The 17,954-nt window shown below is 44.2% G+C and overlaps 3 protein-coding genes and 2 non-coding genes across 6 annotated transcripts; 2 read left to right on the top strand and 3 right to left on the bottom strand.

The window, feature by feature from the left end:
• Positions 1–104: 104 nt before the first annotated feature.
• On the bottom strand, positions 105–3,489 carry LOC139763719 (uncharacterized). Of its 2 annotated transcripts, none has more exons than XM_071690042.1 (4): positions 3,425–3,489; positions 1,445–1,571; positions 1,084–1,211; positions 105–454 (listed from the first exon to the last, which is right to left on the bottom strand). In XM_071690042.1, the coding sequence occupies exons 2-4, from the start codon at positions 1,522–1,524 to the stop codon at positions 258–260; spliced, it is 405 nt and encodes a 134-aa protein (XP_071546143.1). In that variant the 5' UTR covers positions 1,525–1,571; positions 3,425–3,489; the 3' UTR covers positions 105–257. The 2 variants fall into 2 exon arrangements, with proteins under 2 accessions (XP_071546143.1, XP_071546142.1); XM_071690041.1 differs by having other exon boundaries at positions 105–457; positions 3,425–3,482.
• Positions 3,490–5,346: 1,857 nt separating this feature from the next.
• On the top strand, positions 5,347–5,418 carry TRNAT-CGU (transfer RNA threonine (anticodon CGU)). The gene has a single exon. It is a non-coding gene; the product is annotated as a tRNA-Thr (tRNA).
• Positions 5,419–5,863: 445 nt separating this feature from the next.
• On the bottom strand, positions 5,864–9,124 carry LOC139763699 (uncharacterized). The gene is made up of 3 exons (XM_071690024.1): positions 9,119–9,124; positions 8,171–8,896; positions 5,864–7,402 (listed from the first exon to the last, which is right to left on the bottom strand). The coding sequence occupies exons 1-3, from the start codon at positions 9,122–9,124 to the stop codon at positions 6,107–6,109; spliced, it is 2,028 nt and encodes a 675-aa protein (XP_071546125.1). The 3' UTR covers positions 5,864–6,106.
• Positions 9,125–12,895: 3,771 nt separating this feature from the next.
• Positions 12,896–16,833, top strand: LOC139763698 (uncharacterized). Its single transcript, XM_071690022.1, has 4 exons — positions 12,896–12,901; positions 13,595–14,410; positions 15,115–15,548; positions 15,621–16,833. The coding sequence occupies exons 1-4, from the start codon at positions 12,896–12,898 to the stop codon at positions 16,588–16,590; spliced, it is 2,226 nt and encodes a 741-aa protein (XP_071546123.1). The 3' UTR covers positions 16,591–16,833.
• A 448-nt stretch (positions 16,834–17,281) lies between these two features.
• On the bottom strand, positions 17,282–17,353 carry TRNAT-CGU (transfer RNA threonine (anticodon CGU)). Its single transcript has one exon. It is a non-coding gene; the product is annotated as a tRNA-Thr (tRNA).
• Positions 17,354–17,954: the final 601 nt, after the last annotated feature.

Here is a 17,954-nt window from a genome sequence, read left to right as displayed (position 1 = left end):
TGTCAGATATTTTTGGAATAGATTATAACTTTGTATGTTGATAATTTTTATTAACCTCCATTATAAAATCACATATTTCTACCTTTTTATAGGTCAATGATAGATTTGATTAAAACTGCTTTTTTACTGCTTGCCTTTCGATATATACAGTACAACACAAACATTAAATAAACCAGTATGACAATTCATTCAACAGTGCTAACCTAATAAACAATTTTTACAGTATTGTAAGATCTCTGAATTAGTGAAGCCCACCTCTAAACAAGTTCAGAAATATAATTCCCAGGATACAAGTACTTTGAGGAATTTCCTATGTATGAACACAAATCTATTACTCCCCATGGCTCTTGCACCTTGTCTTTCTGTGTATCAAGGTAAGCATGGTAAAGACTTGTACTGGGGTAAGCCAGTACTGGAATGATGTTCAGTATCGTTTGTTCATTCACCTGCATCCCTGCTGAAATAGAACATACCCCACATTACACGTGTATCCAGTACATTTGCAGTACATTGGTAATTGTACTTTGGGACTTTTATGGCGTCTTAGCTATGCAATAACTATCAGACGACCTCTGGAAAAAACCTAACATTAATACCATTTCATACTTCAAAATGATATATGCGTAGCTTAACCTGTAATGCTATTTTGGCAATTTCTGATATTCACTAACAAGTTCCTCTAGAAATAACATTTTCTTTAAAGAACGATCAATTGGGCATTTGTTTTCGCGGCGCAGCTTGATAAATAATCCATGCATACCCAATGGGTCTTTTTTTTTTTTTTGCAACGAATGATAATTGATTACATTTCTGAAAGTCTTAATCAGACATATAATGTCAAACTTTGGAAGATTAAGAATCTGATCACCCTCCGTAATTTGGTCAGGCAATCATTATAGATGATATAATCACATAACCAGTATAATTCCTATTCGTTCATAGTATTTCAGCTTATAGACCACAAGACAATCTAAGATATTAAAAAAAAAAAAAATCTGAATACTGGATAGTGACCAGGATCATAATACTAAAAACTATTGCTTAAGAACTTGAACTTAATCACTATGAACTTCAGAAACTTACTGCAATCATAGGAGTAGAAATTTTCTCGAACCCGAGGTTTGGCCTCAGATCCCGGCTGCCATTGCTCCTCGAGATCACGAAATAGGCTCGTCACACGTCGGTCCATACCAATCAAGTACCTGAACAAACTAGAGAAACCAGCTCTTACAGTTCCGTGGGTTTCTTAGCGTCTGTGGCGAGTGAATGGTATGATGTGAATATTATATAGTCTTTAGAGTCCAAAACTCCATCTCATAAATGATTAACAAACCGTTTAATCCTACTGTCCACTGACATAGGTCATACCAAATCCAATTCATTTCTAGAAGACTAGTAAACATTCATCTAAATACAAAAGGAAATATTTCATTCCATGACTTACTTCAGCACAGATGTTCTGCTGTCAAAACATGACAGTGGCTTCGTGATCCTGGATGCCACACCGTCGCCACTTCCAAGCATAACGTGATAAGGCCGTCACATCATCTTTGTCCTGGAGAAACTAATACCTGGAAATAATGAAGACAACAGCAGTGCTTCTTGCTGGAGAGGGACATAGCCTTACACACTATACGTGTGTTTAGAGGAAGGGAGGAAAGGGGGTGAAAACAGCGGTTGCTGTTATAATGCGTTGCACAAAGCACAAGCTTCTTGACTATAGTTTTAACATGCCACTACTTACTTTTGCCTTGAACTATGATATATATACTTACCATCTATGTACAATACTACCAGTGACACTATATACACAAAAAATTATGGTCCCAAAACAGGTATAAAAGACTTAGTCAAAAATTATAAAAGAATGATCCAAGTCCAGGTCATGTCAGTCAGGTCATCGGTCAAAGTGATTCAGAGACACACACATACAAACCTGCAAATACGTTGACAAGTTATCATCAAAAGCACAAAGGTTAAGCAAATTAAATACCTGTAATATTCATGCAAAAGAATACGCAGGAAATCACACAGGAACAGTCCAGTAGGTTCTATCGTAAATATATCTTAAAAGACTGACGCACGTTTTCCTAGGATTAGGATCTGCGTTCTACTCTAATGGAATCATTGTTGCCACTATCAGTAGTAATTTAAGAGGGTGGGATTTTCATCGTCTCTCGCTCAATATCGATCTTTCGATATCGGATACATCCTTGATAGTAGGGTCATAAGGGAGAGGATAAATGTGGGTTTGAATGTCACTTAAAATACCAATAAGACCAAAAACAATATAACCTATCTATCTTAAGGCTTCAAATGTCTTATAGGTTCTGTTATTAGTGGGATTTCGTCGTTATCAAAACACAGTTCACTTTTAAGAGCTAGAATTCCTTTAGTGTGGAAAGTAAAGAGCGAGTTTCGATGTCAATGGGGATTTAGAAATCTAATTGTATGGGACACCTCATAAGCGTTAATTCGAGGCCTAAATTTGTGTAGATATCTGAACTTACTTAACACATTTGCGAAACTCGGAAATGTGTTCATCTTAGTTAGTCTTATTCAAACGTTACGATGCACTGTGGCATTCAGTGGAATGCATAGATAAAGGAGAATAAGCATTTCTAGACTCCACAGCCAAGGTTTCTGGTATCAGAGCATTATTCCCTCTAAATTTCGACACACGAAGTGAATAAAGTTCTTTAAGATCCAAACAAGGGCTAAGGAAAATTCTATTTTGTCAATGTTCGCAGCAATAACATCCTGACGAGTAATCTAAATTAAGATATATTTAACAATCTTCAACCTTATTAGATGCTTTGAAGGGAAAGCCTTGAGGATAGCTAATATGGCCATGGCTAATCTCTGTACACCAGTATGAGACCAATCGTTACGATAATCATAATCACCAATCTTTAATTGTTATGATCACACTATTGTTCCTGTCTGGTACAGGCAATAGTCTGTTCACAGATGAATCCTTAATTGCTTCAAATATACAAATAATCTTTAAGATGAATGATTCTTGATAGTATATTACGGATAACCAATTCAGGCTCAACAGCACAATTCAACGAATCTGCTTTAATGACTAGTGAAATATCAAGAGTGCTAAACTTACACTCTCACAATCGTCCAAACGTATCATGGAATAAGGCAGAGGAACTGTCAAAAAAATACCATTTCAATTTGAAATGTTTCGTGATAGATCCTTCGTCAGCTTACAAACGTCCAGTTCAACACGAACAGAGAGCCCGTTATACATTTTGACGGGAAGCTTGGCTAAACTTCTTATCTAAGTTCAACACGTAGTCATATACCGTACATAAAGTCAACCAGTCTGTTTAGATCATAAACCCTATGATCCTCGATTAGTTATACACAGAAAAACAGATGAAATGAAATCAGAGAAACGGAAGTAACATACCTTACCAAGGTCACAGTGCAACTGACTCTCACGAGCTTCAGTTTGTGACATCACAACTGTTACAAGTTCAGGTGGAAAGTCTCATGAACCGCTTTGAACACAGTGAATCACCCACACATTGAAACACCTGGACGCTTTCGAAGCCTCTTTTTTCGGCTACAGCAAACAAATCATGATGACAGTTTAAAAAGCGATAGATAAATGAATAAGGGAATTTTATCAGTTTAGTAATGAGTAACGTAAGCTCTCGTGATGTACAGAAAACTGTCAATGTAAATATCATATACAAAACTGAGACAGCCCTAAAGCTTCGATACTGCTTTGGGTATGCGTGTGGCTTTCAGGGAGTTTTCCTTATAAGTTACAGTGATAACATTTGATAATCGCATTTTGCATTTGTTATTACGTAAAATTTTGAAAGGTATGAAATCTTGACAGCGTAACATATCTAAGGAGTAACATATGACGACAACAAGATTGATTAGAAATTACATTAGTCATTTAATAATTAAAGATAAACACAAGCCAGATTCGATAATGGTCTATTAGAAGTGATATTCATTAAGTGTACCTAGTATGAAAAATTCGCCAGGAAAGGGTTATTGTTTTCTGAAAGCTTTCTCTGAGAACAGCAACCAGACCAATTCTTTCCCCCATGTTAAAGGAGCCTAACCCGCATGGAGCGGTCCTGCATCTTATCTTTTTGGTTTATTGTCCCATGAGAGATTTAAAATAGCATCATATTTCTCATAATCCAATGGGAATTAAGCGATCTATTTTGTAATTTCTTTTGTTATATCGTTATACTGTTTTGTCCGATGGTAGCACTATATGTAACTACTTGCATTGCATTATTTCTTTTTTGTTTCATATTTGGTTTAAGGCTTGTGGATTATTAGAAAAATCTTGATCAGGGAAGCTTTGATACTGTAAATGCATTCGATAGTCCATTCACTGGCTTAAGCGAGATTGTCGAAAGCTTGAATTAATATTTTACAACAGACATCCTTACAATAAATTGTTTTCTTTAGGGGAAACATAAAAGAAAACAATATTATTAATGGGTAGACTATTGTAAATGATCACGGCTAGATGAGAGTGAGAGATCGCTACCGATCTGTCAGTGTCGCCCAACTATATAAATAAGAATGCAATTTAGATAGCATACACTATGTTCTTCTGGTATATTTTGATAATCTTGGCGCTGAAATGAATGCACCGAAGCGCTAAACAAGCGACGAGGTGGCACTAACGCCTTGGGAGACAAGTCACAACCTTGCTGTAATTCACTCTTTTGGAAATACATTCCCTCAACTAGTTTTATTTTCTCCTTATTTTTCTTTGATAGCTTTAAGAATATGACAATGGTATCTTGATTGTTTTGTCCTACATGTTCTTTCATTTCATGAGACAGAAATATGAATGATTTAGATACGATGTATGTCAATGTTTGGGCCACTGCTGCTGAAAGAGCTATGGAGAAATGATTGTTAATTTCTTTAGCTGGTCAGGATTGATATACTTTTATGTAAAAATTTGTTATGCCAGCACATTTGAACATAAACACCACACTCTGTATGGCACAGACTGCATATTTATGATATATTTTTGCTGATTTCGACGTACTTCGGGCTTTTGTAAGACCGAGACATACGTACTTACAGATTACTTCCTGGAAACCTAGAGGAGGCTCCCAGATCCACCATCTGCCTCCTCACCTTCGCGGGAGATTGTCTCTTGTTACTGGAGGACGAGATGGAGTCCTTCCTCCCTGGCTCCTGCTTCAGGATGTCTGCATCACCGATACATTTGACTTCATCCTTCATCCTACTGCTCGCCTCTGCCAGTCCTTCCAGCTGATATCAAGGTTCAGGTGATACACATTATATTGGTATATGGGTTAAAGCTGGGGTCTTGTGTCAGCCTCCTTAGCTCAGTGGTAGAGCACTGGTCTCGTAAACCAGGGGTCGTGAGTTCAAACCTCACAGGAGGCACGAAGCTTTTAAGTCAACCACAACATTGTGACTTTACTAATGAGCTGCTGAATGATGATGACTCTACTAATGAACTGCTGAACGATAATGACCTTACTAATGAGCTGAGAATGCTAATGACCCTCTCCTAAGATGCTGAATGATACTTTACTGATGAGCTGCAATGGATAATGACTTTACTAATGAGACAATGAAAGAGAGACATTCTAGATTTACAGTGGCTGAAGTACATGGTATTACTGTTATCTTCTCTATGATACATTAGCATAAGTTCTCTCAAAAGTCTGTTGCTTCCATATTCATGGATGGGAGTGTATGATCTGTGGATATAAAAGCCCAAAATTGATATTTAGATAATCTTACAATCTTAAGACTTTAATCCTCTTATTCAAATATTTTCCTAATGTTCAGAGATGATGAAATATAGTGTAAATTAAAGCCAGGATATATTGACATGTTTTTTAATGGTTTTCATTCCTTTGCATTGCATGTTGCTACCGTAACTAACGAGAGTCCAGATCACTGAACATATATCCCCAGGTGCCCCCTTCCTCACCCCCTGATGGGAGAGAGAGCAACAGGTGGGAAGTTATAGTCATCTTGTGGTACGTGTCATGATCCGCGCTTACAATCTCCTTTATCCTCAGTCCATTAACTTTCCAGGTGTCACACACACACGAGAGGACCTTTACTCTGTCTTCCTGACGCGGCGAAGAACGATGGGTAGCACCCTGTACTGCTCCTGCCTCGGCTGGTTCTGTGCACGCTGGGCACCCTGAGCCACCTGGTACTGAGCCGTGGTCAAGGGCGTGATGGCCAGAGTGTTCAGCTGGTTGACCTGGGCGCTGCTGCTGCTGCTGCTGCTGCTCAAAGAGGAAGACTGAGAGGAGGAGGAGGAGGAGGAGCGCTGGTCAGCTGCATTCTGGCTCTTTAAGACGAGGCGGGCGGTACCCTCCAGCTGTTCTTGTCTCTGTTGCTGCTGCTGTTGTTGCTGGAGGTTGAACTGTTGTTGCCGTTGGTTGTTGTACTGTTGTTGCTGCTGTTGTTGTTGTCTGTTGTACTGCTGTTGCTGTGAGGCATATTGTTGTTGTTGTTGTTGTTGTTGTTGCTGAGAGTTCAACCGTTGTTGTATTTGGCTTGCCAGCCGTTGTTGTTGTTGTGACCTGTACTGTTGACGCTGCTGCTTAATGAGTTGTTGTTGTTGTTGTTGTTGTTGTTGGTTGTTGTATTGTGACGGTTGGAAGTTTCTGACTCGTTGTTGTTGTTGTTGTTGTTGTTGTTGTTGTTGTTGCTGGGATGTGTACTGCTGTTGGCGGAGGTTGTTGAACTGCTGACTGCCTGTCCTCTGTTGTTGTTGACTGTTGAACTGCTGACTTTGTGCTCCATACCGTCGTCGTTGGCTTTGATTATACTGTTCCTGTTGTCTTTGGTTATACTGTTGCTGTTGTCTTTGGTTATACTGTTGCTGTTGCCTTTGGTTATACTGTTGCTGTTGCTGTTGCTGTTGTCTTTGGTTATACTGTTGCTGTTGCTGTTGCTGTTGCTGTTGTCTTTGGTTATACTGTTGCTGTTGCCTTTGGCTATACTGTTGTTGTGTATTGCTGGCCAACTGCTGGGTCTGTTGGTTGAACTGGGTTCTCTGTTCATTGTTAAACCTCTGTTGTTGCTCTTGCTGTTCCCGACTGTTGAACCTCTGTTGCTGGATCTGTTGCCTGGACTGACCAGCGCTGCTGTACTCCTGGCTGAAGGGTCTGAAGGGCTGGAAGGTGGGCTGCTGGAAGCCTGGCTGACTCTCGACGGTAGCCTGGAAGCCTTGGTCAGGGTGAGCCGTGTACCTGACGACTCGCAGGGAGCCGTCGGGTTCGACCAGTGAGTACTGCCCCCTCACCACGCCGTCCACTTCACGATGCTCGATCTGGCTCTTGTGGTCTCCTGTTGAGGGCGCCCTCACCTCGTAGGCCCACTGGTAGGGCGAGTACGAGTACTGCAGGAGAGACACAGGCTATATCAGAGGCGGAGGAATGCGCTGTAGAGAAATTGGCTGATATATTTTGTGTAAAGGTTAGACAGACGTTGGAACTGACTGTTAAATGCCTTATAGAAGTTCTTGATTACAAATAACTAACATCTTTAATAGAACTTCTTAGGTTATGATCAGGAAATTTCTATAATCTATAAACACTAAACCAGATTGTAATTTATGAACAATGATGGCACGAGTCTTGAGGGAGTTGTATATGGGCGAAGGTTTCGGGTAAGGTGGTTTAATTATGCCCTGAGAAGATCATGAGGTGTTGTGGAGTTGTCACTCGCTCTTGTTAGATGAATTAAGAGTAAGGAAGAACAGAAGTGAAATGAAAGACGTCTGTGAGGGTGTACTGGGATCAGAAGCTGACAAAACCTTCTGAACCATATCTGTTGTAACATCTGCTGAGAATAGAAGACATGTGAGGAAATTCTCTGATTCATGAGACCCATGTTTAAGGTCTTGGATGACTCTAAGACCCCAAAATATATCCGAGTACTGTAGGGAAGACTGGAAGAAAGATTTTAGTGATATATAGGAAAGAGAAGGAGGTCAGACTGGAGGAGGAGAGATTTTAGTGATATATAGGAAAGAGAAGGAGGTCAGACTGGAGGAGGAGAGAACGCTAGAGACAGAAGAGGTGGTGAGGCCAGGAGGGAAGGACTACCATGTCTGTAGCTTGAGTACGACCACCACAACCATAACAACAACAAGAACAATACTGACCACGCTGGACTCCACTCCGGCACTGTAGGCCAGGTGAGCCTCCTCCTTAGCGACCTCGAAGGCTTGAGTCAACTGTTGGTGAGTGGCCATCAGTTCATCCTTGGGCACCGCTCCTTGTATGGTGGTCAGGCCTCCCCGGGAGTCCAGGTGGAAGCTGGTGTCGGCACCAACGGGACTCGTGGAGAGATGACCCTCCGTTACCTGGGACCCCAAGACCTGGGTCTCCTGTGCCACCTGTGTCTCCGCCACCAGCTGGGACTCCGCTGTCTCCTGGGTATCCACTTTGTCATCTGTCTCCGGCTCCACCTGTGTCTCGGCTGCCAGTTTTGTCTCCACCACCAGCTGGGACTCTGCTGTCACCTGTGTCTCCGCTGTGTCATGTGTGTCAGCAGCCACATGTGTCTTGGGGGCCTCCTGTATCTCCTCCACCAGCTGGGACTCCGCTGCCACATGTGTCTCAGGTGTGTCATGTGTCTCGGCAGCCACATGTGTCTTGGGGGCCTCCTGTATCTCCTCCACTAGCTGGGACTCTGCTGTCTCATGTGTCTCGGTTTCCACATGCGTTTCCGGTGCCACCTTAATGTCCTCCACCAATTTGGACTCCTGTGCCACCAGCTCGTCCTCCTTCGGCGTCTCGTCTGCCACCTTCGGCGCCTCAGCCTTTGCCTCCTCGAGGCCTGAGGCCAGACCCAGGAGCAGGGAGACACCCAACAGCACGATCACCACCTGTCAGGTACACAACACATGAGTCCTGTGGTACAATGCACCAGCTGACTCACTCCGCCTCTCACACATGGCTTCATAACCACTGTTCATGTCTAAGTGACAACCTAAAGTCAGGTGTTAAGGATAATTCTAAGGCCACATACAATCTTACTTTCCATTCGGCTCAAAATAAGATAATAAGAGAGAATACTTTCAAATAGTGCAGTAGTGCTGATAACTCACCTTCATGTTGAACTGATGCAGTGTTCACGATCGACTGTGCTTATATACCCCCACTTGGAAGTAGGTTGCCAGATTGTGATTATATAAGGATCTGAAGTTACACAGTGGGCGACCCTGTCGACGTTGTGAGGGAAATGACTGTAGTGCCTGACGACCATATCGATCGTTACCTTACATCACCTGATTTTGTCGTAGGTTTAACAATTCATGCCATACCAAGTTTTCTGTCCTTTATTCCACTTTTGAGTTTGTTTCACGAAATCCTCAATATGTTTTCATCAGAATCATCCTTTTTTTTTTTCATCTTGTTTACCTTTTCCAAAATACACTTGAGATAATGTAGCTACTTACAGATGTGTCAATCATACACATGATATTCAGTCTTCAAACCCTCCTGTTTTATCTTTCCTCCTCCAGTCTGTTCTCTCATGTCTAAGCTCCCTCTTTGGCTTGTCTTGTCCCCGAAATTGCTCATGGATTACGCTCTCTCCTCCTCCCCTATTATCATCGTTCTCGCTCAGAGCTCTGTGTACCTTGTGTACCTTCGCCTGAGACACACCACGCAAAGTTCGGCAAGTCTCTGCATCACACGATGACTGTGTGGCTGTTGGCCATAAGGTTGGGCTGTTGTGATGTCTGTTTCTTTCCCATCGCCGCGAAGCTTTAGACTTCTTCACCTTGCCACGTCTTTTCTAAGAGCTATGTGATGCCCTTTTTTGAAAAGGGAAGGTTTTCCACTTCCTCAAGCACTCTCAAATATTTTTTTCCTCTCCTCTCTCTCTTTATTTCTTTCCCTCTTCATTCCTTTTTCTCTTCCTCTCTTTACATTCCAGTTTAGCCTGGCCTCGATGAGCACTTTTGGTCCGAGACCAGAACCACTGACATGAAAAGAGAGGAAAGAGAATAAGGTTAACTTTCAAAGGTAATCTACATTATTTACCTCCAGCCTCGAGTCCTCCGGTGCTGTGAAAGAGACAAATGAAATTCCTCACACTTACGTGACAACACAGAGCTATACCGTCGCCTGAACGGGCTATTTTGAGCTGCGGTACCTGGAGCTGCCCAGACGACAATACAGTGCTGCAGCAATACAAAAAGATAAAAAAAAAATCAATCGTTCTTTCAAGGAAGGTTATACTCATTATCATCCATAGGCTGCAGCTACAGGGTGTGACAAAATGCCAGCTGTTAGACGAATAGAGGGACATATTGGGAAAGAATAAGAACCCTCGTGTCGCTTGGTGAATATAAATGATAGGAGAGGAAAAAAAAAGGCATCAGACGACACTAGAACAACAGATGAAGGAGGATTAAACTACTGAACTCTATCGCTTCGCCCAGGAGCAAAAAGAGAATAAGATCAGGTAGCAGTGGAAGACCTCTGGCGACGGAAAATGCAGCCCCTCGTGTCGCTTATAGCTATTAAGGAAGGGAGCTTACACAGGTTATCTGCCGTTAACAGCCGTATTTAATTACATGGTCCCTGGGTTTACGTGTCCCTCCAGATGGCTGTAATGGCTCGCGCGAGGGCCTGAAAGTCAACTGTGATGATAAGCAACAACAACGGGCGTTGAGGACCCCGGCGAGCTGAGGTGCCCAGAAACCGTCAGGAGGACGTGTGTGGTAAGGAGGGCGAGCGAGGGTGCCTGGCGCTCTTCTGCAGGCTATGAGGAGAACCTTATATGCTTTTTTTTTTTCCCCAGGAGTAATATTTTCCAGCCGTGTGGTGAGGGGGAGGTAGTGTGGCTGGCTGGCAGTGAAGCAAGGTGGGAAGAGAACTTTTATATTCATTTTTCTCCCAGGAGCGTCCTGGACCTAGCCCAATTGTGGATCCTGGTCCAGGACCCTCATAAGAACACTGACTACAACACTATCTTGCCCTTAAGGCTCACTCATGGAACACACACACACACACACACACACACACACACACACACAGACACGAAATTCGATTGGAATATTTGATCTCAGCCAAAAGGATGATATTTACTGTTCACTCAGGAGGAGGTCGTGGCATAGGAGCAGCAACAAGAGTGGTGGTAGTAGAGTCATGGCAGAGTTGGGTGCCAGACCCAGACGAAGATGTATCCCGTGGTTGATCCTCCCAGCTCCTGTGACATTACGTAATGCTTCACAAACCACCCCACCCCCTCCTTCTTCAGACACGTCCTACACAGCTAACATTGGGTATGTATCTACTTCATATGCACACAGTTACGTATATATACCAAACGATCTGCTTTTGAAGGGGGTGTGAGATCGAAAGTGGATTTACCGAGTGTGTCGTTAAGCCTCGCCTGGAACAGGAAGTCGTCTGAGCGGGTTGGAATAAGGTACCCGTCGAAGACCTTGAGGTGGACCCCTCCAGTGGCTCGGGTGTCGCGACGATCTTGTTCTGGCTGGCTGTGGGGGCCTCGCTGGTGCTGCCTAGCGAGGTAGGCTGCTGTAACCCAACCCTGCCAGCGCTCTGGTTAGGTCACCGTGATGAAATATCTGGATCACGGACGAATGGCGCTATCTAGTTAGGCTGTGGCTTCCAGTTACACCCACTGGGTGTTTGTGTAGATTAATGTCGTCACGAGGTGAAGTGTTGGTATGAGGGAGGTGTACGACTGTGTACGCCTCACACACACACACACACACACACACACACACACACGCAAATTGGCCCATGGCAACTCAGGATCGTTCTGGAGAACACAAGTGGCAGCAGCTGCTCGTTGTTAGCCAGGCGCCCACACAGACCTGGCTAGTTCAACCGGACCCCCAGGAGTACCACCACAGTGACCCTTCGACCTTGAACACGGGTGGGGGGTTACGTAGGCACTTTTCACAGAGTCTGAAGTTTCGTTGGGTTTACCGTTTTCTGTATTACGTATTCCATTCTCTGTTACTGTCATGTTTTGTATGTTTATATAGTAATGATTTATGGATAGTGCTTTAGGTACGGTATGACAACGGTCAGCCTCAATGCACACAACAGTTTCAAAATAATCCTGTGATGCCGACAAGTATAACCTTGTCTTGATAATGGTGCAGGTAAGCATGCGGGAGCAGATGTCACAAACAGAAGCAGATATCACAAACAGAAGCAGATAGCACAAACAAGCAGATATCACAAACAGAAGCAGATGTCACAAACAGAAGCAGATGTCACAGACAGAAGCAGATATCACAAACAGAAGCAGATGTCACAAACAGAAGCAGATATCACAAACAGAAGCAGATATCACAAACAGAAGCAGATAGCACAAATAAGGAAATATCAGAGTAATACTTAAGAAAGAGGGGAGAGAGAACCAACACTGCACAAAGTCGTCAATCTAAAACAGGAGGGCTGACAAGTCGGATTGCTTTTGGCTCGAGTATAGCAAGGTCAGTTGTAATGAGACGTGGATCAAACAAGAGGAAATGGCGCGGATTTTGGAGAAAGGGAAGGTTGCAGGATGAGTCGTTATTGTATTCGTTGACTTGGTTGTCTGTTCAACATAGGAAATCGTTGATAGAGAGGAGAAAAGAGCATAGGAGGATGAACTTCAGCTGATGTATATGACAAAAGGCTTACCGTGGAATAGGTTCGTAACCTATATCGAAATCAGGTGACAGGACGTTATGATCAGGTAGTTATGTACTCAAGGTATCTTTCACATCCTCGACAGGCTGGCCCAGTGTGTAACATCAGACCCTTATGTAATGACGACATGGCAACCTTCATCACCCTACTCCTCCTTGGGGGTATATAAACACGACCAAGTAGGGACTCATCACCAGTTCAACATGAAGGTGAGTCCAAGGCATTGTATACAAAAGCATTCTATCTTATCATTTAGAGAGATATGTAATCATACGAAGTCAGTGAATCTGTATAATACTATTGATTTCTCTCTGAAACTGATGTGGACTGAGAAAGAAAGGTAGACTGTCCCATGTCGACGTCCACACTGGATCAAAACCCAGGTGCGGAGGTTGAGTAAAATGTTGTGGTAAATGTTGGGTGTATCTTAAATGTAAATTGTTTACGGCTGGAAAACTGGAGCTGCTGTCTCTCTCTCTACCCCATCAGCTGTTCCTCCATTTACAGTGAAGATGTTAACGTTATACTTCGGTCTGTTTATATCTATGTTCTTCTAGGTTACGTATGTTTCGCATACACGAGATGTTATAACGAATCATGAAGCAGGTGTTGGAGGGTAGATGAAACAGCTCTTAAAAATCTTAGGGTCTGTACCTCACCGAACACGAAAACAATTCAGCCTGTGGCTACAATATGAACGATAAGATAACTTTTGGAATTTAACTTTGCAGTAGGCGTCTTGCCTAGTTTTTAAACACAGCCAAACGGAACATTTGTGTTACTGAAGTGTGACTTTAGGTTGTCCGTTAGGCATGAATAGTGGTCATGAAGTCATGTGTGAGAGGTGGAGTGAGTCAGCTGGTGCATTGTACCACAGGACTCATGTGTTGTGTACCTGACAGGTGGTGATCGTGCTGTTGGGTGTCTCCCTGCTCCTGGGTCTGGCCTCAGGCCTCGAGGAGGCAAAGGCTGAGGCGCCGAAGGTGGCAGACGAGACGCCGAAGGAGGACGAGCTGGTGGCACAGGAGTCCAAATTGGTGGAGGACATTAAGGTGGCACCGGAAACGCATGTGGAAACCGAGACACATGAGACAGCAGAGTCCCAGCTAGTGGAGGAGATACAGGAGGCCCCCAAGACACATGTGGCTGCCGAGACACATGACACACCTGAGACACATGTGGCAGCGGAGTCCCAGCTAGTGGAGGAGATACAGGAGGCCCCCAAGACACATGTGGCTGCCGAGACACATGACACACCTGAGACACATGTGGCAGCGGAGTCCCAGCTGGTGGAGGAGATACAGGAGGCCCCCAAGACACATGTGGCTGCTGACACACATGACACAGCGGAGACACAGGTGACAGCAGAGTCCCAGCTGGTGGTGGAGACAAAACTGGCAGCCGAGACACAGGTGGAGCCGGAGACAGATGACAAAGTGGATACCCAGGAGACAGCGGAGTCCCAGCTGGTGGCGGAGACACAGGTGGCACAGGAGACCCAGGTCTTGGGGTCCCAGGTAACGGAGGGTCATCTCTCCACGAGTCCCGTTGGTGCCGACACCAGCTTCCACCTGGACTCCCGGGGAGGCCTGACCACCATACAGGGGGCGGTGCCCAAGGATGAACTGATGGCCACTCATCAACAGTTGACTCAAGCCTTCGAGGTCGCTAAGGAGGAGGCTCATCTGGCCTACAGTGCCGGAGTGGAGTCCAGCGTGGTCAGTATTGTTCTTGTTGTTGTTATGGTTGTGGTGGTCGTACTCAAGCTACAGACATGGTAGTCCTTCCCTCCTGGCCTCACCGCCTCTTCTGTCTCTAGCGTTCTCTCCTCCTCCAGTCTGACCTCCTTCTCTTTCCTATATATCACTAAAATCTTTCTTCCAGTCTTCCCTACAGTACTCGGATATATTTTGGGGTCTTAGAGTCATCCAAGACCTTAAACATGGGTCTCATGAATCAGAGAATTTCCTCACATGTCTTCTATTCTCAGCAGATGTTACAACAGATATGGTTCAGAAGGTTTTGTCAGCTTCTGATCCCAGTACACCCTCACAGACGTCTTTCATTTCACTTCTGTTCTTCCTTACTCTTAATTCATCTAACAAGAGCGAGTGACAACTCCACAACACCTCATGATCTTCTCAGGGCATAATTAAACCACCTTACCCGAAACCTTCGCCTATATACAACTCCCTCAAGACTCATAAAGTACAATCTGGTTCAGTGTTTATAGATTATAGAAATTTCCTGATCATAACCTAAGAAGTTCTATTAAAGAAGTTAGTTATTTGTGATCAAGAACTTCTATAAGGCATTTAACAGTCAGTTTCCAACGTCTATCTAACCTTTACACAAAATATATCAGTCAATTTCTCTACAGCGCATTCCTCCGCCTCTGATATAGCCTGTGTCTCTCCTGCAGTACTCGTACTCGCCCTACCAGTGGGCCTACGAGGTGAGGGCGCCCTCAACAGGAGACCACAAGAGCCAGATCGAGCATCGTGAGGTGGACGGCGTGGTGAGGGGGCAGTACTCACTGGTCGAACCCGACGGCTCCCTGCGAGTCGTCAGGTACACGGCTCACCCTGACCAAGGCTTCCAGGCTACCGTCGAGAGTCAGCCAGGCTTCCAGCAGCCCACCTTCCAGCCCTTCAGACCCTTCAGCCAGGAGTACAGCAGCGCTGGTCAGTCCAGGCAACAGACCCAGCAACAGAGGTTCAACAGTCGGGAACAGCAAGAGCAACAACAGAGGTTTAACAATGAACAGAGAACCCAGTTCAACCAACAGTCCCAGCAGTTGGCCAGCAATACACAACAACAGTATAGCCAAAGGCAACAGCAACAGTATAACCAAAGACAACAGCAACAGCAACAGCAACAGTATAACCAAAGACAACAGCAACAGCAACAGCAACAGTATAACCAAAGGCAACAGCAACAGTATAGCCAAAGGCAACAGCAAGAGTATAACCAAAGACAACAGCAACAGCAACAGCAAGAGTATAACCAAAGGCAACAACAACAGCAACAGTATAACCAAAGACAACAGCAACAGGAACAGTATAACCAAAGGCAAGAGCAGCAGTATAACGAAAGGCAACAACAACAGTATAACCAAAGGCAACAACAACAGTATAACCAAAGACAACAGCAACAGTATAACCAAAGACAACAGGAACAGTATAATCAAAGCCAACGACGACGGTATGGAGCACAAAGTCAGCAGTTCAACAGTCAACAACAACAGAGGACAGGCAGTCAGCAGTTCAACAACCTCCGCCAACAGCAGTACACATCCCAGCAACAACAACAACAACAACAACAACAACAACGAGTCAGAAACTTCCAACCGTCACAATACAATAACCAACAACAACAACAACAACAACAACAACAACTCATTAAGCAGCAGCGTCAACAGTACAGGTCACAACAACAACAACGGCTGGCAAGCCAAATACAACAACGGTTGAACTCTCAGCAACAACAACAACAACAACAACAACAATATGCCTCCCAGCAACAGCAGTACAACAGACAACAACAGCAGCAACAACAGTACAACAACCAACGGCAACAACAGTTCAACCTCCAGCAACAACAGCAGCAGCAACAGAGACAAGAACAGCTGGAGGGTACCGCCCGCCTCGTCTTAAAGAGCCAGAATGCAGCTGACCAGCGCTCCTCCTCCTCCTCCTCCTCTCAGTCTTCCTCTTTGAGCAGCAGCAGCAGCAGCAGCAGCGCCCAGGTCAACCAGCTGAACACTCTGGCCATCACGCCCTTGACCACGGCTCAGTACCAGGTGGCTCAGGGTGCCCAGCGTGCACAGAACCAGCCGAGGCAGGAGCAGTACAGGGTGCTACCCATCGTTCTTCGCCGCGTCAGGAAGACAGAGTAAAGGTCCTCTCGTGTGTGTGTGTGACACCAGGAAAGTTAATGGACTGAGGATAAAGGAGATTGTAAGCGCGGATCATGACACGTACCACAAGATGACTATAACTTCCCACCTGTTGCTCTCTCTCCCATCAGGGGGTGAGGAAGGTGGCACCTGGGGATATATGTTCAGTGATCTGGACTCTCGTTAGTTACGGTAGCAACATGCAATGCAAAGGAATGAAAACCATTAAAAAACATGTCAATATATCCTGGCTTTAATTTACACTATATTTCATCATCTCTGAACATTAGGAAAATATTTGAATAAGAGGATTAACGTCTTAAGATTGTAAGATTATCTAAATATCAATTTTAGGCTTTTATATCCACAGATCATACACTCCCATCCATGAATATGGAAGCAACAGACTTTTGGGAGAACTTATGCTAATGTATCATAGAGAAGATAACAGTAATACCATGTACTTCAGCCACTGTAAATCTAGAATGTCTCTCTTTCATTGTCTCATTAGTAAAGTCATTATCCATTGCAGCTCATTAGTAAAATATCATTCAACATCTTAGTAGTGAGGTCATTATCATTTTCAGCTCATTAGTAAGGTCATCATCGTTCAGCAGTTCATTAGTAAAGTCATCATCATTCAGCATCTCATTAGTAAAGTCACAATGTTGTGGTTGACTTAAAAGCTTCGTGCCTCCTGTGAGGTTTGAACTCACGACCCCTGGTTTACGAGACCAGTGCTCTACCACTGAGCTAAGGAGGCTGACACAAGACTCCAGCTTTAACCTATATACGAATATAATGTGTATATCATGAACCTTGATATCAGCTGGAAGGACTGGCAGAGGAGAGCAGTAGGATGAAGTCAAATGTATCGGTGATGCAGATATCCTGAAGCAGGAGCCAGGGAGGAAGGACTCCATCTCGTCCTCCAGTAACAAGAGACAATCTCCCGCGAAGGTGGGGAGGCAGATGGTGGATCTGAGAGCCTCCTCGAGATTTGCAGGAGGTGCTGAGTAAGTAGGTCTGGCCTACGACTCGGTGTTGCTCCGTCTGCGTTTCGCTCAACGAGGTTTTCTATATCCTATTGCCATCTACAACACCTTCTCTTAAGGGGGTGTGTTCGTCTCTTGGGGACTCGCGTGTGAGATATAAGGTACTTGCCATCCCATTTGCTGTCCATCATCGTACGTATAGACAGTCATGCTCACGATTCAGTCAAGATCCTTCACATATCTGTCCATCTGTCCTCTCTCCTGGGTGTCATTCAGTCCATTGAACGACATACAGTGTTCTCCAGGCATCATATATGACCCCCGTCTGCCACTCTAACATAGTCAGCCTTTCCCTCTCTCTCTCTCTCT

This window comes from Panulirus ornatus, chromosome 47 (genome assembly GCF_036320965.1).
Source record: "Panulirus ornatus isolate Po-2019 chromosome 47, ASM3632096v1, whole genome shotgun sequence".
Lineage (NCBI taxonomy): Eukaryota > Metazoa > Arthropoda > Malacostraca > Decapoda > Palinuridae > Panulirus > Panulirus ornatus.
Note: the sequence above shows the minus strand (reverse complement) of the source record. Positions and strands in the feature narration are given on the sequence as shown.

Coding starts and splice junctions, on each gene's coding strand:
- LOC139763719 (XM_071690041.1), bottom strand. CDS start 1,524: ATGCTTGGAAGTGGCGACGGTGTGGCATCCAGGATCACGAAGCCACTG. Junction 1,212..1,444: donor AGCAGAACATCTGTGCTGAA/GTAAGTCATGGA, acceptor TGGTTTCTCTAG/TTTGTTCAGGTACTTGATTG. Junction 458..1,083: donor TTTCTACTCCTATGATTGCA/GTAAGTTTCTGA, acceptor GTTCTATTTCAG/CAGGGATGCAGGTGAATGAA.
- LOC139763699 (XM_071690024.1), bottom strand. Junction 7,403..8,170: donor CCGGAGTGGAGTCCAGCGTG/GTCAGTATTGTT, acceptor TCTCTCCTGCAG/TACTCGTACTCGCCCTACCA.
- LOC139763698 (XM_071690022.1), top strand. Junction 14,411..15,114: donor CCGGAGTGGAGTCCAGCGTG/GTCAGTATTGTT, acceptor TCTCTCCTGCAG/TACTCGTACTCGCCCTACCA. Junction 15,549..15,620: donor CAGCAACAGTATAACCAAAG/ACAACAGCAACA, acceptor GTATAACCAAAG/GCAACAGCAACAGTATAGCC.